The following is a 22108-nucleotide window of genomic DNA, read 5'->3' on the forward strand; positions in this document are numbered from 1 at the left end:
TGTTTCGACATAGATTATGGTGTCTATGATGTTTCATTCTGATAAAGCAACACAATGTTGTTCCCTGGTAACAACATTGTGTTGGTCCTCTTGACCTGCTGTATTGGCCAATTTCCCAAAAGCCTGAAATATTCCTTTTAATCTTCTCTATAGAGCAACTATGTGCTAAGTCACGATCTAGTCATATTCAGAATGACGAAACAAGTGGACATTCCTGGCACGTCAAATAAACCTGCAGCTCAGCCACCTGTTCACGGCTGTCAACAGCAGGGCATTTAGCTCAGCGCTGACATGCCGCCTCTCATTGTCAGGGTGGTCTTATCGTAAACTCACCTAATACGGCCTACTTTTAACATTTCCATAGAGGGAGGGCACACAGGAGCCAGGGTAGTCATCCACTGACTCACTTAATAACAAGTGTTGGGGGGAGAAAAAAAGCTGTTAATGGTATAATTTATGGTCATTATAGATTTTAAACATTCAAATGGGAAAACTAATGACACTCTTTGTCAGATTGTGGGAGGAACCAGGCTGTTGTGCCAGTGTTATCTGCGTCACACAGATGGTGGAAAAAGACAAGCACTTGACAATTAGGAACATTTCAAATTAAACTATTTTGCTGGGGATATTAACACAATTGATTTGATTCATGCTGTGGAATCAACCTCATTTACTGCTTAATCAGTAAAAGGACTAGTGAGTGGAAAGCCAGGAGGGTGATCTGTATGAGGGCCTGGCTTACACTGAGGGAAAATAAACATGTTACTGGGTAGCAGGGTGGACTTGTTGTGCTCAAAACGATTTGAATTCATGAGGCAAGGAGGCAGAACTGCTGCTTCATTTATGTTCTCATAAAAATGTGTGTAAATGTGATGTCAGATCTAATTTTAGACTACCCTACATGGAACAGCATTATACACAGATTGTAATTGATGCGATGGTTGTTCAAAGCTTACATTTCTTTTGATTGACAGGCGGTGTGTGTGACGGACGGAGAGAGGATCCTGGGGCTGGGAGACCTGGGCTGCTGTGGCATGGGCATCCCCGTGGGTAAGCTGGCACTCTACACAGCCTGTGGAGGTGTGCCGCCCCACCAGTGCCTGCCTATCATGCTGGATGTGGGCACGGACAATGAGGTGAGAGCTGTGGTCTAAATATAAGTGACGGACCATTCACAGAACTATAAGCAACTTCTTATATTGAGTTATCTTTATTTTGCGTCTATCAGAGATGGAAAGCAGTATTTATTCATGAACTGTACAGTACACAAGTATAGTTTTAATGCATCTACCTGTTTTTTCATTCTGTCACAGAATAAATAACTAGTCTACAGTCATGCTAGCCACTCTGTGAGGCTGCAGTTAGCACACACTTTATCTAAATGCTAACGTGAGAATGCGAACATGCTCTCAAAGACAACGCTAACTTGCTGATATTTAGCAGGTTTAATGTAGACCGTGTTCTTACTTTAGCACGTTAGCGTGCTAACATTGGCTAATTAGCACTAGCACAAAGTACGGATTAAACAAACAAAAGATGCAACATGTTAATTAGGGAGCTTTTAAGGTGCTGGCAGGCAGATTTTGTTATCACTTGCAGAGTTTCCAGTCTTTATGCTAAGCTAAGCTACCCAGCTCCTGGCTGTAGCTTCATATTTACCGTACAAACATGAGAGTGATATCAATCTTCTTGTCTAAACCTTGACAAATATGTGAACAAGTATATTTCCCAACCGTCAAACTCAATTTAAGTAGAATTTGAAGTGTAGGACTATCGCCTGTAGTGGAGTATTTCTAGTGTGGTGTTGCTACTTCGACTTTGAAACATTTACAGATTTACATTTTTTTTATTGAAGTACAGTGGGGCTAAGACTGCGCAGGGAAAGTGGTTTATCTCCCACACAGAGGCCAGAGATAAAGGTTAGCTTCAGAGCAGCAGGGGCTGAATTCAAAGTGGATTACATTTAATTAGATAAAACTCTAATCGTCCCTGTGGAGAAATTAGGTCATTATAGCCCAAGGAAGTAAATATCAAGTGTGCTTGGTCTTCTTGCTCACCTTTCAACTCTGCTGCCCCCGACCCTTAAACTCAAAAATATTGCTCCAACACATAAACAATCCATGAGTACATGATGGTTGATGCCAGAAGGGAAATGTTCCTTATCCCCCGTAGCCAGGTAGGCCTTGCCTCAGAAATCTGCCAAGAAAAAGAAAACTAATCTCACACTTAACAACCAGGAAACACCCTTAATATAAGTGAGGTAAGCAGCTCCACTGATGGATGCCAGATGGGAAAACACCTCTCCCATCTGCCAGCCTGCAATGGTAGCAGCCAACAGAGCTAGGCTTACCCATCCAGGGTCCCTGTTCTCTACAGCAGCGTCTCTTAAAAGATGATTCAAACTCTGGGCAGGGCAGCACGTGCGTCTGCAGCCTTAAACAGACTAAGAATAGTCTGTGTGCACATCTAAATATGCACAACTCTCAGCCAAGGGCGTTAGCAGTCTCAGATGCATGTGTCCTCGACACTGTCGAGCTCAGCCTGTCAGTAGCTGTCCTGCATCGTGCAAGACTGTCTTCACATGACTCAGTCCCCGGAGTTCAGTTTCTATCCAAGCAAATGTCCTAAGTGGATTAAGGATGAGAGTTGTTGCTGAGGACGGATGAGTTTGCAAATAAAATAAAACTTCAAATGTAATTGGCAAAAAAGTATATGCAATATTTGTTAGACTGGAAAGAGACCAAGAATAGGAGAAGCCCACTGATTTCATGCAGACATCTCTTGCATTATAACAACAGAAACACTGCTGTCTTCCCAGAATGCCTTTGCAATATATTACATTGCTACGTTAGCCGTCTTCATGCCATTGGAACTGGATTAAGTGAGATAAATCCTCTCTCATTCCACCCTGTCTTTATCTTTATAGACCTACAGTACTGGCATATCTGTGCGTTCTAAGTTTCCACATTGAGCTTGAGCGATTCTGGTTAAGCGTGATAACACCATCTGCAGATTAGATTCTTGGGTGCACGGCACCAGTTTTAGACATTTATGGGCAACACAGCACAACTTTAACAATCTGTCTCACAGCTTGATTTGTTCCAATTCCTCAATCTGCTTTATATCTGCTGCCAAAATAGGGAGAGGAGAAACACTTGTTTTGTTTCTCTTCCTATTTTGGCAGCAGATATGTGTGTCAGTCTGTTGCAGTTGAGGCAGCGCTGTTGGACTTCAACCATGACAACTTAAAATAGTGTAGGTAGAGAGGTTATAGGAACAGTTAAACGTACAATGTAGCTATACAGCTAATGGCATAGTGTAAACAGCCAGCTTGGTTCAGTCCAAATTTAAAATTACGGTTCCTAACACCTCAATAAGCTCACTAATGAACACATTGTAAATCAATTTGTTAGTCACTGGCTGAGTCATGCAATTTGCAAAATAGCTGGAGATACTGGGTGGGTGGATAAAGTGTTGTTTGTTAAGAACAACTTTTACTCGGCTCCAGCTCTACGCTTAATGCACATATTTATAGTTTGGGGCAGTAACAAGTAATGTGATTACTTTCTTTCAGTAACGAGTAGCTATGCCTTACGCTTGTGAGAGGCGGGACTGAAGGTGTGTGAGGCAGTTAGCTCCTATTAAAAAGGAAGAAATGCAACTCAAAAATTGTAAAAAAACAACATAAAAAAAAACAATTCTTAGCGGGCTTGCTGCTGTTAAGCCTATTTAGCATCACCTGGATTCTTTAAAGTTGGAGGTTGTGTGAAATGGACTTTTACTGAGCCGCTGTGTGCGGTCGCCCAGGGCTAACGTCAGGCTAGCTGTTAATGATAAGTACATACTTATAAAACATTGTCTTGCTTTTTCAGAAGCTGTAACCTTGGGTTTGGAGTTGTTTAAAGGCATATGACATATGAAAATAATATAATGAGTAATGTAGCAAATTACTTTTGTGTACTTTTTAGATTTATTCCACTGGACATGAGACTTACTGTATAGACCTCTTGGAAAGAAAGACATTATTTACCATTAACTATCGGGCATTACTAGTGATCCATCAGCACCTAACAGAAAGTGTACTGTACATGCACAGGGACAAACCTTGTCTGCAAGCGCATATACGTTCACACACACACACACACACACACACACACACACACACACACACCGTATTGTTGTGTGTGTGCAGCTTTAAAAGAAATACCGTTAAAAGAGATTTTACTATAGTCTGCCTGGCCCTGGCCAACTTTTCCATTTTTCTCTTATTCTAAAGAGATGACAGGCTAAATGAGTTGTAATGGGATAAATAGGCTATGTGAGTGTGAGTGTGTGTGTGTGTGTGTGTGTGTGTGTGTGTGTGTGTGTGTCCTCCCTCGGTACCCCGCCTCAATCTGCCATCCTGACTGTGAAGGCATGATGGGAGCAGATGGAGGTGGGAGGCTATGAGGTAGTGGTAGCTCCAGCTAATTATTAAAATGACTGTTATTATAGGATTATATTTGTCCTTGAGTGGATATGGGAGTAGAGCGAGAGAGAGAGGCAAGCGGGCAGACATCCAAACAGTCGAGCAGGCAGACCCCCTGACCAAGACTTTTCTTTTTTCTTTAGACAAATAATTTTTGAACATTTTGGGAAACAAACTCACTTCCTCTCATCTAACTTTTGGCAAGAAAATGAATTAGCATATTTCCCCAAAAGTGGAACGAGGAGGCTCGGAGCCTGTGAAATGTCTCTTTTAGACCTTTAGAAATTGTGCCACTGTGTAATTGTTATTCTTTCTGCGGAGGAATGTGGTAGCTGTGTAATCTCATGTGAAAACCAGCAATGAAGTCTCACTGGACCGCTCTTATCTCTGTCTTACATACAGTACGCACAAGAATGAGTCCAGTTTTTACTGCATCATCCTGCTATCTCCCTGGACTCTATCCGTCAGTGCCTGATGTCACCTGGAGTAACCTCAACACACACACACACACACACACACACACACACACACACACATACACACACACACATACACTCATGCTGAAATCAGAGTCAATGATGTCATCCAGGACAATATGCTGTTTGTGCATCGGTGCCGGGTGGGCTTTCACATGTCCAATGCCGGGTGTCTTTTCCCTCAGACAGGTCCGGGCTATTCTTCATTCCTGGTCTCGTTCCACTGCTTCTTCAAAACAAACTTATCGAAGATGCTGCAGTCACATTTCGAATACACTAAAGGTTGCATGTCGAACGACTTAAACTCCCTCGTTAAAAGTCCAGCACTCATCAGTTTGGAAACAGTTTGCAACAGTGAAAGTGGAGCTTCTGTGTCTCTAGCTAGCATGAACTGTAAAGCCATACACGAGGACTAATCCCTTCTGAGAGAGAGAAGGGTCTGTACGACACAAAGGACAGCTTAGCCAATCAACGGTAGATAATCGGGGACAGAAAGACGACTCGTGTCAACAGTTCAGCGCAGTGTCAACGAGGTCAGCCCACTTGAAACCCACTCAGGACTATCCGAGTCGCTTATAACGCAGCTTCCTCTATTCCAGCTTTTAATACCAGTTTTGTCCCAGCGTGTAAATGGACAGAGTAATGAAACAAAAAAATCACCATCATATAAACTCAATAGAAGGTGGTCATTTGTATCTCTCTCCTTGCATGCTCTTGCATCATCTTGTGAAATTCCCACCAACAGCGCCCTCTGATATCAATCCGCCTCTCACCGGGATCACATGAAAATGTTTTGCTTGTTTTGGTTACTGTTGAACTCGGCCAACTCTGACCTATTACTGTCCATTAAAAGCTTGCCAGGAAATGAGTTGTCGACTTCAAATAAATCTTGCCTTTATATAAACCTTTTGAGCTGTTCTTGGATGTGGCAGCTCTTGACCCTGTCATGGAAAGGCGGCTGTCGCGCTCATCTAAGTGGCACCCTCTAATTATCCATCTCCTGAAGTAAAGGTCGCCTGTCCCAATGAGGCTCGACAACGCTCTGGATGACTTCCCCGGCCTTTGGGGCCGAACGTCAAAGTTTATGGAGTGTAGCAGATTTAGGTTACGAGTCTATCCTCCAAAATCTGTCTTGGTACAAATCTACAGCTCGTTGTATGTTTGGACACAGCCATGTTGTATCAGGCGGGTGCAGCGAGTCAAAGATCTGATGGACTATGTGCCGATACCGCAAAGCAAAGTCTGTAAGCGATCTATCAGCACTGCTAGGTGACATTTGCAAAGCAATGTACTGGTGTAGCAGCAGTAAAACATATTTTTGACACCTAAAAACATCTATACCAGTTTAAGCGTACGCTATATGAAGAAAATTGTACCTCTTTGTACCTGGAAAACGAATGGCATTCCCATCAGCCTCCGCTGTGATTTGTGTTTTGTGCTGATTTATATCGTTATCATGCTAATACACTGAACTATAACGGTGAACATGGTCAAATGTCAAGACTGCACAGAAACCACGCAGAGAAGTTTGCTCAGCCTGTGAGAACAGTTGTAAAAAGGCTTCTTTGGCTCTGGAAGGTGCTATTTAATAGTCTGAATAAATAAAGATTACATCATCAGGGTTATTTGGACTTGGACATTGAACATTTTTAACACAAAGCTTGTGTGACAAGCTTTGGCCATCATGTTTGATAGACAGGTGGGCGTTTACGAGACACTATAAATGTGCATTTTGGGAGGTGTAGGATCCTCTCTGTTTGGGTCTTGGCACACACTTGGGAATAAGTGGATATTTTCACTTCAGATACTCAGGTTTTCATTAGTCTATTAAAAGCCCCCCAACTTTATGGAAATGTGATCCCTTATAACTGGAGCACAGTCTAGTTACACACGTTGGTAAAGCTTTTTTATTTACAGGTCTTTAATTTCCTAATGATTTTGTAGTTACTTTGCTGAAGAGAGTTATGCACTTTGGTACTGTAGTTGAAATAGGAACAAACCAATTCAATCTAAATGCTTACAGTTTGATTTTCCATGTTTTGGGAGTTTTACTGCATCTGAAAAAAGGTTGAAATCTGTCCGGGTAGAAAACTACAAGTTTGAAAATAAAAGAAATCTTGGGATGTGGAGTTAGAAAGAAGTGAGTTTAGTAGCCTCCTCATCTCTGCCTGTGGCTAGCAGCTACCTGTAAAACACACCTAAATCACTCAACCAAAGTTAGTTAGTTGTGGAGTTACTAACTTGTACAATTCCCTAGTGCAGCTTTAAAGACAGAAATATTAAGTTGAGATGGAACATCAAAAACTAAAAAGTGTCCTCCTTTCCCCCCTCTTCTCCTTCAGTCTTCCCATCAGTTTCACATTCCCTCCTCTCACCTTCTATTCTGTCCTCTGCCTCCATGTGTTTTTGCAGGCGCTGCTGAAGGACCCTCTCTACATTGGGCTGAGACATAAGAGAGTGCGGGGCCAGGCCTACGATGACCTGCTGGATGAATTTATGAAGGCTGTGTCAGACAGGTATGATCCTATTGGCCTCTTGCAGTCTGCTATTGTCGTTTTTTTTTAATACAAACAGCACATGGTGCTGTTAAAAGAAATATCTCCAGCAGTTCAGCACAGTCGGTACCTCCAGTGTGATGGAGCCAGACCTTTTGGGATTCAACGGTCTGGAACTTCGGTCGCAGATGATTCGGTTTTACTTTCTTTGAACTAAGTTTATATTGCTGCTTAGCAGCGCCAATCAAAACTCTGCCCACTGGCTGAATGGAAACATCCGCTTATTGAGAAGTGATCAGAGAGCCGTGGTTACCATTAGTGCTATTGATTTCGGTGGCATGATCTTCTCCCGACAGAATTCTGACAGCACAGCTAACCAACGATTCAGAAACCGGTTGAGCCTCCAGCAGTTGAGCTGAACACTGTATGTTTTTGACTCTTGGCAGCGTAACATAATGTATTTTGAACCTGCCCATAATGATCTGTCTTGCTCGTTAGTCCACAGAAACTCAGCCAATTGGACTTTTTCAGTGGTGATAGGAGAACTTCTCTGCTTGTTGTGAACAGCCTATTCAGAAGTGAAATGCATGATTATCCTGAATGCAGAATGATTGAGCATGTGAACAGCGAGGTTTACAGGAATCTCCGTGTTGACTCCAGTGGTGGCAGACCAGGAAACGTATATCACCGTATCTTCCCCAAGCACAGAGGAGGCATGATTTAGACTTGTGGTGTCGTGTCATAGTTTGATTTAGCAGTGGTTCACTGTGAGGGGTTAGCTTTGGCTTAGAGGCACAGGGAGACTGAAGTGTTAAGTGTTCCATATTGTTATTCATTTGGTTTGCACGCACATTGATCGTATCTTTTCCCTCCTCTCTTGAGCTAAAACTAGGTGCAGTCATGCTGATGTTTTTATTGCAGTGCTACCCTTAATGAGACTTTTGTATACTTTGGGGCTTGTATGCATGCCGACACATCTGCGTATCTCTGCGTCCCTGTGCACCATGAAGCGATCACACACACACACACACACACACACACACACACACACACACACACACACACACACACACACACACACACACACACACACACAGAGAGGCACACATGAGAGTCCAGTAGGAGAAGTCTGGGCCCCCTCCAGCTGGCAACAGGAATCCATGACTCTAATAACCGGGTGGCTTCTCAACTACAGGGAACAGCGGAGCTTTTTCCCCAAAGGAGCCAGATTGGCGGAAAATGAGTAATTATGGGCTCAGAGATTGAATGAATGATTACAGCTCTGCAGTCTTTTAAGTAATATTCCGATTTAGTTTTCTAAGAAATGTGAACGAGAACTAAAATAGTCCAGATTGACTCATCATCAATAAGCAGAGGGAGGGAGTTTTTTTTTTAATCCATCATTTAAAGAATGCTGCTCAGTTAAAGGAGAATGATGCAACTGAGTGTTTGATTCAAGGCCAGGTTTCTCTGTATTTTCTGTCAGGGAAACAATAACTGTTTTCATCGCCCCTTAATCCCTATTGTATTTTTGTTGGTCTGTGCAGATTTCTCTGGGAGAATCCCGCTCTATAAAGCTGATGAGATGGAACTGGAGGGATGTGCTGGAGTTGAAAAGCGCTTTTAGTCACACGGCAATAACACGTTAGCTTTTCTTCTGCTAAATGCAACTATTCCGCAAAAAGCTACAGTGAGTGTAAACAATGAAACGTGGTTTCATGTGTCGGTGCGAAGCTATTTTACCAAGCTATTTAACTCTAAAATATAAGTTCAAGTATTTTTAGACCTCGGGTTGATAAAAGGAAAAGTATATTTCTATGTCAGAAATGATTGTACAGTGTTTGACACAACAGGTGCCGAGTTGTGCTCCATACATATCTGAAAAGCAAGCAATAACCACATGAATGGCATCAACTATTGTAAACTCTTGGCACCGAGAGAATAAAGAACACAGAGAAAAGACTGATGAGGAGAGGAGAGGAGAGGAGAAAGAATGCAGAATGCGTCTTTGTCTTCAATGACGGCTCAGGGATTTGAGAAATAACGTGTGCTGAGAGATGCTGGCTCTCAGGAGAGCGAGAGGGGGCTGGGGATTTATTAAGGTTCAGCCATGAAGCCCTGTAGGGACCGCGGTAACAGACAGTGTGTGTGTATATGTGTGTGTACACACATATATGCACACAGGTTCGACAGCTGTGTTTGGACAGAGCACCCTTGTGTGTGACCTTCTTTGCAGAGCTCCGACTAAGAGAATCACTTTTCCCTCCCCGCCCACGAGTACATACGACATCCACCTACTTCCTGTTAGCTGGAGGTTCAGATTTCATCAAGTCTCAGGTGAAGCCGGATCGTGTTTCCTGAAGGATCTGGGTCACTCGTTAACTTCCCTGTTCTACAGATCGGCCCAGACATAACGCAAAAGTCTGAGTGATTCGCCACATGGGAGCGCGTCTCATGTCTCGCACTCTTTTTCATACTGTCAGACATTAATGATAAAGTCACAAGCAGTTATTCTCAATACATTGGACTGGTTTGGCAGTATTAAGACACCGTGAAAGTGCTCCTCCAGAAAACAATGAGTCCAGCTATTTTTCTTTCATACTTCGACCCGTATTATAGCGGCACGTCATAAATCGCTGCAGTATAAAAGTTTTAAGCACAAAGGAGCTTTGTGTTGTTCTGCTAGCATTTCGCAGATAGCTTAAGCGGCCCAGTGGCTTGAAAGGTTTAGCATCTCGTCTGCAGGTGTCTTGTCTGCCTGTCTGGCTGTTTTTCCGTTTCCAGATGTCTCCAGCGGGAAAATCCAATAAGTCAAAACACCTGCCTTCATATAGTTTGTGCAATGCAAAAGAATGACGAATGTAAATTCAAAGGCCCTACATTTTACTCATTCGGCTTCTTGCAATAAGCAAAAACACGTGAGGTTTTGACTGGTTTGAAGTGGGCGGGGCTTAGTTGGAAGAAGGTGATGTCTGAGCACCAATCAGGATTTGGCAGTATCTCCGTCAAAATATCTGATAACAGGTGTGGGGTTGTTTACCAGGCAACTGTCAATCAAATCTGATCGAGGCATGCCCACAAGGTCCTGATGGAGCTGATGAAGTATGAAGTATTTAAGAGTTCATGTCAAGAGTCAGAATGAAATGATAAAGGCTTTTTATCCCTTTTAGATCACATCCCAGGTCATACTGTGCACCTATTAAACAATATATGCAAAAAATAATAATTCATATTTCGTATTTTATATATATTATATCAAAATCCAATAATCTTTTTGTCCTGTAAAACAAAATGTGAAGTGTGCTTACATAAGCTAGTGCGGACTAATTTCCACCAGTAACAGAATGACATCCATGCGTCAATCAATCTGTAGCTCCCTATTACTCTACATTCTAAGCCCGCCCACTTTTTTAGCGGTACAATCAAACCCAAAGGATTTGTTTTAAATCCCTCTTGTAACTGTACACCGCTGAAATATTCTGTTTCACTGAAGAATACGTCACAAGACGCTCTAACCTCAGGGCTTCAACCTGCAATAACTGATTTGTTGGCCACTTTGGGCTATCTCAAACAAACTATATGTCCAAATTGGGTAGAAAACAGTTGCTTCTTTACATATTCAGAGCATTATTATGTGTTGGTGTCCGTCTGATGAATGTCCAAAGTCCAATATTTACTCTATTTTTACATCTGTTTGGCTGCTCACCACTGACATGGTGGTTCTTTAGCTGCTAGATTCAGTCACTTCACTTTGTCGATCAGCAGTTTGGTGCTGAGCAGGTAGTCTACGGGGGTTTTTAGAGCTTGTTGAAAACAGCTACCTGCTGCAGCTAAAAAAATACCCTGAGAGCAGCAAGAGTGAACCAATGCAGTAAAGTTGTGAGCCAGGGAACCAAAACAATGAGCTGAAAGATGCTAAAATACTCTGTAAAGCTGAGGGGAGCTGCAGGAGTCACTAAGAACAACCTGTTTCCCACGTAGTAGTCATGTGATCATCCACTGTTACTGTTGATTAAAACCATTTGTCATGAATAAACCTATAGATGGGAGGGGAAGCCGGTGATCATGCCTGTTTTCTCATATAGTGACGGATGTGAGTGCTTTCCCAGCAGGCCCTTTTTGGTCTCAGAAGTCACTGAACAGACACTGTTGTTGTCAAAGCACCAGACGAAGAGACGGAAAGTGATCTCACTGCCAAATCTCAAAAGCAGGGATACACCTTCTCTTTATTGTTTTTCATAACAGCCATTCGAGGGAGAACAAAGTCATTGCTTTGGCAGCAGACAAGTCCTGAACTTTGTTTTGAGTTCAAAGTCACTCATCACCAAATGTAATGTTATTTTATACATTTAAATACAAAAGGAATTTGAATAGTAACAATTAAATGAATGATAAGATAAACGAGATAAAAGCCTAAGGGCGACCAAAATTGCTTTGAGAAGCGACCTAGAAATAACATTTTTTTAACATCAACCCTTTTCCCGGGGCCCAATGTTTAGTTTCCAAGCTAAAAATATTCATGCACACTATACTAATAAGTAATTCATATCTAAAATCTTTTACAGTGTATTTCCCTGAAGTAATGTTTAAGTAAGAATTGTAATTTTGCAGCATAATTAATGATACCATAACGTTTTATGGCACTTTGGGCACCTTTACCACATTTATTTCCAGTTTCCCTGTGTTGTTACCCAGCAACAATAATCCCACTATTCAGATGGCAAATAGGTACATTGTCAGATGTTGGCGTTCCATTCGGAGGGTCGTCAAGGACGGACAACAGACTTTCAGGCACAATAGGGACGACGAACACAAATGGCCAAAGAGGAGTTCTGTTGTAGGCAAAGCACACACACGCACACACACACACACACGTTGTCAAAAACACTCCCTCTATCTTTATGGCTCAGGCCAAGGACCAAAGAGCTTTCTGCATCGGGAAGATGTTCCTTTCTTTTCCGCAGTACCACAACCACAGATAGTCACTCTGTAGTTTATGGTCAGTGGACGCCCATACATATGCATGTGTTCACAGCTCAGTTGTTGTCAGGTCTTTGTCAGGAGTCTCTGGTCTTTCTTGACTGGCATTTTGAAATAAATAGTTTTTCACTCTTATATGTAAACTTAGATTCTAATCCTCTCAGTCTTTACTGAGAATAGTTGCAGCATGAGTATCAGCTTCTGCAGAGCGCTACACTCACACGTCCATCTCTTTGGGCTCTCTGTTTAGACAGGTTGGTTCTGCGTGAACTGGTGTGACCTCTCCAGCGCGCGAGTTGCACCAAACCATACCAGAGGGCGCCTGTCTCCGTCTTCCAAAAGCCCCAACACAATGAAAAAGTTTACAGCTCCCTTCTTGGCCTCATTACTCCTCCTCTTCTCACAGGCTCTCCGTGCTTTAGTGCTGCTCTCTGCTTGATAGAAAACACATTTCTCTCCTCGGCGCTACTGCCGTGTTGGCAGTAAGTCAGCCGGGCTGTCAGTCTCGGCATCAGGAATCGGTGTCTCGCAGTGTGGCAGCGGGGAGGATAAAGAGTGACCCGGCGATGGCGCTCTCTCTCATCGGGACATTAGGTTTTATTGCAGTTGGACTTCTTTCTTGCCTCGCTTCCGCTCAGCTTCATCCTCCTCCTGCTGAAAGTTTAAGCCGTTTAGCAGCCACAGAAACAAGTGGGAAACAGCTTGAGTGAATTTGACAATAACCTTCCTTTCCTTCTGAGGTGGGGTTCCATGAAAAGAAAGAAAGTTTAAAGACCGAACGGAGAACAGGGAGTAAAACAGTATCTTAACTGTGAAAAACATATGTGACAAGGAAGGATTTCACCTCCCCCCTGTTGTTCAGTTGACTGACAGGCCTGCAGGCTTTGGGGGAGGGGTCCGGGGCGGCTCGGCCTGTTTGCTTGGCCTGTCCCCAATTTCCTCCGCCACTCACTGAGACATCCCTGGTGTTTTTAATACAGGTTTCAGACAACCTCACCCTTTCCTCCCATTGTTTCTAGCTGAGGAATAGACGTAATAAAAGTTACAGGCTATACTTTCAGACAGTCACTCAAACAGCATTAGTTATCCCAAATATCTCCTGCTTTTGTAATTGTAATTGCAAACAGTTCTCATTTGTTTTGTCCATCACCGAGTCTTTTTTTTAATCTTACATTTAATTGCAGTTTCACTTTGTGCGAGAATTTTCCAAACAGTGATTGTCCAATCACAGCTTGAAAGCTGTATTGAGAGCGATAGCCTGCTAAGTATTGCAAGAGCTTTTAGCCTTCACGAAACTATATAGCCATCTGCTCTGACGTGATTGTCCGGCTAACTAGCTTACTGCAGTAGCCTAGCATTATTTTCTAAAAAGCATAGAGTAGTTTCAGGTTATTAAATTGGGTCTTTTTTGGATTCGAGGAAGTTAGCACTGCAGCAAAACTCGCTATCCAAGATGTTGTTACACTTGCCTACACGCTGATCAATCCTCCTCCTAACAGCCTTTTCTCAACTAATGAAGCTAACCTTAGCTTAGTTAGCTTGGTAGCTCGAGCTGATCCAATCTGCTAGCGACAGTTATCATTTCAGGCGGCAAAAGTTTAGTTCATACATGGACATTATAAAATGATTAAGACTTGACTTTTTTTACAGTTATAGCCAATGTCAGAACATCTTTATTGATATAGAGTATTGAGCATAGTATTACATCTATCTGCCATGAGCTTTTCAGACATAGGCCTAATGTTATCCTGCACACCATCACCAGGTCACCTTTTTTCCCCCCTACAGCTGAAGGCCTGTCTTTCATCTTGTAGAGCAGCAACAGCATGTCTGCAAACATCCAGTAAAATTCCCTGAACAAAAGCTGCATCTGTTGAAAGGCACGAGGACTCGGGATTCCTCTTTGTCGCTGCTAAATCTAATTTACAGACTTATAACGCCGGCCTTATGGCTTATTTTCATTGTATGATGTTTTCTGTGGGAGCTCACACACGCAGAGGCTCCTGTGCTCCTGTATTGACTGTATGTCTGAGCAGCTTCTTGTAAAAATTGAACACGGCTGCTTTACTGGGAGACTGGGTGGGCTCTGTGTTATTTCCCCCCCAAATTGGGTGGGTTTGTGCTTCTACCCCTTTGTGGAGGTTTGACCTCCTCTCATTGTGAAGTCGGGGAAAACAGGTGTCAGCTTGTCGAACGTCAACGAAACAAAACAGTGTGCAAAGTTCTATCTTTCATTTTGACTTTAGACATAACACAAAAGTATTCCTCTCTATTTATTGAAATATTTTATATATAACTGTGCATAGTCAGAAAACTGAAAGACTCCACTCCACTGAAATACTGCTCTGAAAGGCTAACATCAACCCTCTTCGTTTCTGGCCCTGTGTGGTGTAGTGTGGTGGGAGAGCGCCCCCCTCAGGACTGAAACAAAGTCTGTGAAAGTGGAGGCTGCTCTCTTTATATACGTGTGTGTGTGTGTGTGTGTGTGTGTGTGTGTGTGTGTGTGTGTGTGTGCGTGTGTGCGTGCGTGCGTGCGTGTGTGTGTGCAAAAGCCTATTAAATGACCATTCAATAAAGGTTATCTCCTTTTATTTCTCCTTTTCTTCAGGTATGGAATGGACTGTCTGATTCAATTCGAGGACTTTGCAAATGTTAATGCTTTCAGGCTGCTGAGCAAGTACCGCAACAAGTACTGCACATTCAACGATGACATCCAAGGTAACTCAACGACACACACACACACACACACACACACACACACACACACACACACACACACAAATGGACGTCCTTCTCTGTCCAGCTAACCCAATCATTTATTTCTCTTTCATAAAACCTTATGATCAGTGTAAAATATGAATAATATGTGTTGGAATCACTCATGTGCTCGTGCAGTAATGATTCAGCAATTTGCAATTTGCTTTTCTTAGTCTTTTCTAAGTCTTTTCTAACTCCACAGTTGTTATAAATGAATGAATGATTTCCCCATATTCTTATTTATGCTCATTATCTGCCATAAAGCAAGAAAACATCTGATTCCTCATTTGAACTGTTTTGTTTCCTTTGTCACTCTCGGAGGTACAGCAGTAACATGAATGTCACACATTCTGTGAAGAATATCAGTAGGACTATATTAAACTAAAAAGTGTTGATGTTGCACTATAAAACTCCGTAGGTACCGCTGCAGTGGCAGTAGCCGGACTCCTGGCCGCTCTCCGCGTCACCAAGAGCAAAATGTGCGACCATACCATCGTGTTCCAAGGTGCAGGAGAGGTATGTGCAGCACACTTGAAGCGAGACAGACTGTAAATAAATATCTTAAAGTGAAGTACAGCATGTTTGATTTCATTTTATTTTTTACATAAAACCATTAAAAAAAGTAATGTCAGTTACACAACAGCAATATTTATCTAAAGTTTGCTCATTGAAGCCAACTACCTGTAGTAGGAGTGACCCCGAATAGTCGATTATACGACGATTCAATCTCAGGAGCCCGATTCGACTGCCGGTCTCACAGGTGAATTGCGCAGTGGCAGGAAAATGTGGCTATGAAACAAAAGATCATTCCATTGTTCCATTCCATCATTTTACACAGATGGTTTCTTCCAATAAATCACAATATATTCCATATTTTCATTTAAATATCAGCCCATTAATAATACAGTTGTTAAAAATCAGAAAATATACCCAGGAGACCGGCGTTCGTGTTCAGTGTGAAAACAAAAGTCTTGTTGACTTGAAGTGACGTTTGTGACGTGTTTTCTGTACTTATACTTGTTTAGGTATGTATTTAGTTTGTGTACTTATTTTAGGCCTAACCCTGATGTTTTTCCTAAACCTAACTAAGTAGTTTTGTTGCCTGGCGTCACTGTTGTTGAAATGCTTTTAAGCTTTGAATGCTCATTCATGACTCACCTTCCCATGAGACCACTTTGCACCTACACATTACAAACAGCATGGTTGCTCTGAAACAACAGCTAAGCGATAGTCACTTGTGTCTTGAACGATCATTTTGTTGCTTTTGCTGTGTTTTTCTATCGATACATACATGTTTGCTCAGGGCTCGGGGGAACGGACTGCAGGAAAATGGGTCGTTCGGTCTAATGGGACATTTTTTCTGACTATTGCTGGCATCATGGAGATGTCATGATGCAGCTCCTCTCCCCCTCCTCTTTTGTCTTGCTCCCAGGCAGCGATGGGGATTGCTGAGCTGGTCGCCATGGCCATGGAGAAGGAGGGACTCGCTAAGGACGAGTGCTTGAAAAAGATCTGGATGGTCGATTCCAAGGGTCTCGTTGTCAAAGTGTGTTGATAAAGTGCTGCACATGCACATGTGCAATAATCCAATGAAATCTGACCAGAATAAACGGTCCAGTTAGAAAAATAAATCCTGGAAAAGATGACAAGGGTGGATTTTCCTAAGCAGTTACTTCCACAATCAAGAATAAACATTTCCTATGGTTTGTTAATTTACGTGACAGGTTTGTCCTTGGATTCACTGCAAAACATCAACATCTGTTACACATCTGTTTTGTCCACCATATCCATGTGATTCATCCCTCATTCCTCCTCCTCCTCTTCACTGTCCTCAACTCCCAGCTTTCTCACTGCTTCTTCCACTCTCCTCCATCCCACCTCCCATCTCTTCACCTCTGCTTTTCTCTCTCTTACCAGAAACCCCTCATTCCTTCAAGTGTTAGGGAGCAATGTCAATGACTCCAAGTATCAAACTGTGTTTTGGTACTATTTTTCCACAGATGGTTTTGTGTCTTTAATTGTCCTCCTCTTCTCCAAATCCTCAGGGTCGAGACCAGCTGACTCACGAGAAGGAGAAGTTTGCTCATCAGCACCCACAGATGAAGAAACTGGAGGATGTGGTTCGGGAACTGAAACCTACAGCTATCATTGGTAAAACAACAAGCACTTGATGTTTTCACGAGGCAGCCGGTTAGCCATTTTGACGCCACGTGTTGAACAGATTGTCAGACTGCGTGGTGTCAGATAGGTGACGCTGATGGATTAGATGCAAGGGATCATAGAAAGAAAGGACTGATAGTAGCCTAACATTGTAGACTTGAGTGAGAGTTTAGGGTCATATGGAAAATGAAGATGTGTTTAAAGTTGGAAGACTGAAAATGAAATATCATGTTGCACATTGATTGCTTTCTGTCTCAGGTGTGGCGGCCATTGCCGGGGCCTTCACCCAGCAGATCATCACAGACATGGCTTCCTTCAATGAACAGCCAATCATCTTTGCCCTCAGCAACCCGACCAGCAAAGCAGAATGCACTGCCGAGCAGTGCTACACACTCACAGGGGTACTCGCTGAGGGCCCTTATTCATCACAATAATACTCACATACATAGCTATGAATGATTTCCTTGGTCATCTCTAATGAATGGGTGAATAAAGTTGGTAATAATAGTCACTAGAAGGGCACTTCCAATGACGGCTTCTTCGACAGTTCTGTGCAACAAAACCATCTGTCAGGTCAACACCTGCACAACAAGTTTCATGAAAATTGGGCCGGTAGTTTTTATCGTAATTCTGCTGACAGACAAACAAACCAACCGACGAATTGAAATGAAAACAACCTTCTTGGCGGAGGTAACAATGAGACTATTGTTATACCTCATTGTGCTGCAGGGGCGGGGCATCTTTGCCAGTGGCAGCCCGTTTGACCCGGTCACCCTGTCTGACGGGAGGACGTTCTTCCCTGGTCAGGGAAACAACGCCTACATCTTCCCCGGAGTGGGCCTGGCTGTCACCGCTTGCGCCATCCGACATATCACTGAGGAAATCTTCCTCACTGCAGCAGAGGTAGCACACCCACATGTACAGTGTACACACACCCTTTTCACAACTTTTACATTATTGATATACGGTTTGGTGTTGGAAAATGAAGCAATGTCATACTGTAACTTTAAAATGGTTGTACAAAAACTATGGTGCATACTGAAATATCCACAAATATCAAAAGTAATGCCACCAACACTATATACTAATTATACTGCTGAATTTACCCAATAGTCTAATTTAACCTCTTCACACATTCATCCATAAAACTAATACTTCATGTGTGATTTTTCTTGGGTTTATGAAGGCGACAGATTCAATTTACTGGAGCACTTATGCCTGATGTCGTATTTCTCAACGTTTCAGACCACTGTTGCTGAGAGTGATCACACTCGTGCAACACAAGGAGGTATGTTTTGATGATTTCCTTCTCTAGTAACATGAGCTGTGTGTGTCACCTTTCAACAGGCTCTCGCTCGCCTGGTGACAGAGAAAGACCTGGCAGAGGGAAGGCTGTATCCTCCTCTCAGCTCCATCAGGGACGTCTCTCTCAAACTGGCTGTCAAGGTCAGAGCTCAGTGCGCACACAATGAAGGGCAGATGCACCTTAAAGGGCTTTACAGTCGACACTGTGCATCGTTGTAGACGTATCATTCATCTGTGGTTTTGGAGCTGGCAGCATGGCAATGCCTGTCCAACTGAGCCTTTGTTGAAAATTCATTATAGTATGATAAACATTAAATATGATGAAAATGCATTGATAAATAATGAAAACTGTTGCTTCTAAATGCTCAGAACAAAAGGGCTGAGCGGAAGCCGTGAGTCACCTGAATTTTATGTTTTCCTTAACATAAAAAGAACAACATTCCCATAAGTTGGTGCATAATGCAGGGAACTGTTGGACGCTGAAAATATCCCGGGGGAGGACCCCCAGACCCCTGCTAAATATCCAGCCCACTTTTACCTTTGTTGTCATGTCTCTTTGAGTCGAGTTGTATGAGCGCTTGTGAAGCTTAAAAAAAAACTTCTCAAACCCTGTGCATTACAGATCACGGAGTATGCCTATGAGCACAACATGGCGACACTTCGCCCGGAGCCGTCCGACAAAGAAGCCTACCTGCACTCCCTCACCTATAGCACTGACTATGACGAGTTTGCTGTGGACTCGTACTGCTGGCCAGAGGACAGCATGACTGTGCAGACATGCAAACTGTAATGCACTGCACAGAGAGACCCAACGAGCCCTGGAGGGGTACGCTAGCTGACGGGCAGTGACGTTGGGTTAAGAAAGTGGCTGTGTGTAGGAGTTTTCTCATTTATTTGTGATTGTGAAATCAGTGGTAGCAACACATGCAGAGGTATTGGGCTTTGTGTATTTATTGTAGCACAGTAGTTTAAAATGCCAGTTTAAGAAAATGCAAATTTATGGATCACCAAGAGGGAAGGACGCCGATGAAATGAGAAACAGGAAGCAGTTTACAGACGTTCTGAAATATTGCACTAATGGTTGTTATCACATTACATTTTATGATAATATATTCAAGGGAAGTCCTTCGCAGGTTACTTTTAGTTGAGCTGTAATTGCCAGCTACTTGATGACTGTGTTAACACAGTTATCCGAAAACTCTTTGTCAAATAAAAATGGTTTTGATTAATGTCTGACTGATGCATTCTTACTGGAAAAAGACGAGTGTGTTTGAGAGTTAGACTTGGATATAAAAGGGACTTCTGGTAAAGATATTAGAATTTTTTTTAAAATAGCCTTCATGGAGAAATGCTGTAAACAAAAGTTATTCTCTTCTGACGCTGACTTCGGTATCTTTCTGTAGCTTTATCATCAGGCGAGACAGAATGTACGAACTGTTCATTTAGTCTTTAGCCTTATAACCGTCATACATCACCGCCAACTTGAAAATGCTCCAAGGTGTTTCTGAAATGCGTCTTAAGGTGCTCCGTCTCCCTCTAGAGGCCCATTTCTGTCATTGCAATACAATTGGCAGAGTATCTTTGTATGACCCCATTATCAACTTTATGTGCAAATGTTTGTTTTTTTAGATTGATTTTGACAGGAAACTAAATACCCTTATTGAGACTTAATCAGGATGTGCCGTAATACAATTCATTTTCATGCAACTACTAAGGGAACATGCGTTAATTGACACAAACGGAGCCGCACACTCAATCGGTGTGTACATGCGAGACCCAATAAAAGCGGCAGGGGAATCAAACTGGTTTATGGTGCATCGGCGCATTTTGTGTCTGTCCACTCTGATTTAAAGTGGAGATGATTTGACATTAACAAATCAATCACTGGCCAGACAGTCAGTACCAGAGGCCTTGGCTGGCCTGCTGCCCAACCCGGTCTGAAATCAATAGAGAAGCAACCGGACCAGTCAGCGTTCAGCGTTGAGCGTCTGGCCCCGGGCATGAATTTGGAGAGACAAACATTAGCTTTCCCTCCTTGCCCTCGCCCTCCCTTTTAATTCAGCCCTGGGCGACCACCACTCTGACACGGTGATCGATATGTCTCAATGTCAACACCATCCAGTGGTCAGCTGCCCACGACCATACATGGTGTAGCAACACACACATAAACAGCTCGTATGTCATGATGCTGTTTGAACATATCTTTGGTCAAAGTTGCATTCTAACCAAACCCCATCACTTTGAGCTTGGTTTAACTATTTCAACCATTAACTGTTACTTTTAGGCATCTATGTGAACTGCTGATTGAGCAATATATCTCTATCATTGTTGAGCTAACTGCTTCCATCTGTTACCTTTTAGATATTTCACCGTTTATCAAATACTTTTTGCTTATCCTTTACAACTAGTTAACTTAACTTGACCATTTCTCCTTCGCTTTAAGCTGAACTGTTTATCTAAAGCTGACTTCCATTAACACCCCCCCCCCTCTGTATATGACTACCTTACCTCCCCTCTCTCTCTCTCTCTGCTTACCCCCTCACCCTGCAGCCCTCTGTGGCACCTTGCTGGTCACAGACAGGCCGGGTGATTAGCAGCTGTAACCCGACATCGTTTTGACCTTGTTTACAGTCTCACATGAAATGGCACCTTGCGGAGACCTTGTGATCGGTGCCAATCAGTACGGCCCCTGAGGGAGTGTCGCCTGTCTACCCATCCTCCCTGTCGCCTGTCTGGCTTTGAGCCCGAAAGAAGAAAAAAAAACCTTTCCCATCTGCACGGCCACCAACGCACTCTCAGCATGTCCTGCTTGGATTCTTGTGTAACCACAGCTCAGACAGCATGATTTAATTTTCCTCTCAGGGCCCATTGTTTGTTTTATCCTTTCACAATGCATGATTTACTTTAATTTGCCACTTGACCTTGAAGGAACATTGCAGATCTTGCTTGATACTCTTAACTTGTAGTGGCTTAAATGTGCAGCTCAGAGAAGAAGAGCATCCTCCCCTAAAACACCAGCAGAGGGCACTCTAACATATTGTTAGAGCAGAGGTCAGTAAAAGGCCTTAAAAAGGCACTTCAATGTAACATTTGTGAAAATAATGATTTGAATGCACACATTTGTCTGTCATCATCTGTCCTCGCCAGCACATTCTCTCCTCTCATCACCTTCTCCTGTGAGTCTGCTGCAGCCTGTGTTGCTAATGAATTCATATAACGACACAAGATAATTATTATAAACGCAATAATGCGGCAAAACTAAATCACGGCATTCACTGCCGGCTATTTTCACCAGCTACATCTTCATATACATATAATAGTTCAGACTCCTGTATTGTTCCTGGTCTTTGTGTGACTCAGCCAGTGAATGGACATTATAGCCTGAGATGAGAAGGATCATGATGGGTAAATTGGACAAAACCTATGTGGACATTATAACCGTCTATAATTTGCGAAATTAAATGAAT

The 22108-nt window shown here is 42.8% G+C and overlaps 1 protein-coding gene across 1 annotated transcript in view; it reads left to right on the forward strand.

Moving 5' to 3' along the window:
- me1 (malic enzyme 1, NADP(+)-dependent, cytosolic) overlaps positions 1 to 19870 on the forward strand; it is a 72607-nt gene extending 52737 nt beyond the window's left edge. The window contains exons 5-14 of the mRNA XM_076096490.1: positions 975 to 1136; positions 7357 to 7460; positions 15028 to 15137; positions 15595 to 15692; positions 16609 to 16722; positions 17222 to 17327; positions 17595 to 17737; positions 18066 to 18239; positions 18684 to 18782; positions 19264 to 19870. Of these exons, the coding sequence (XP_075952605.1) occupies positions 975 to 1136; positions 7357 to 7460; positions 15028 to 15137; positions 15595 to 15692; positions 16609 to 16722; positions 17222 to 17327; positions 17595 to 17737; positions 18066 to 18239; positions 18684 to 18782; positions 19264 to 19431 (1278 nt within the window). The 3' untranslated portion in view covers positions 19432 to 19870. The remainder of the gene's footprint in view (positions 1 to 974; positions 1137 to 7356; positions 7461 to 15027; positions 15138 to 15594; positions 15693 to 16608; positions 16723 to 17221; positions 17328 to 17594; positions 17738 to 18065; positions 18240 to 18683; positions 18783 to 19263) is intronic.
- Positions 19871 to 22108: the final 2238 nt, after the last annotated feature.

This window comes from Anarhichas minor, unplaced genomic scaffold (assembly GCF_050575085.1).
Source record: "Anarhichas minor isolate MPS153535 unplaced genomic scaffold, ASM5057508v1 ptg000022l, whole genome shotgun sequence".
Lineage (NCBI taxonomy): Eukaryota > Metazoa > Chordata > Actinopteri > Perciformes > Anarhichadidae > Anarhichas > Anarhichas minor.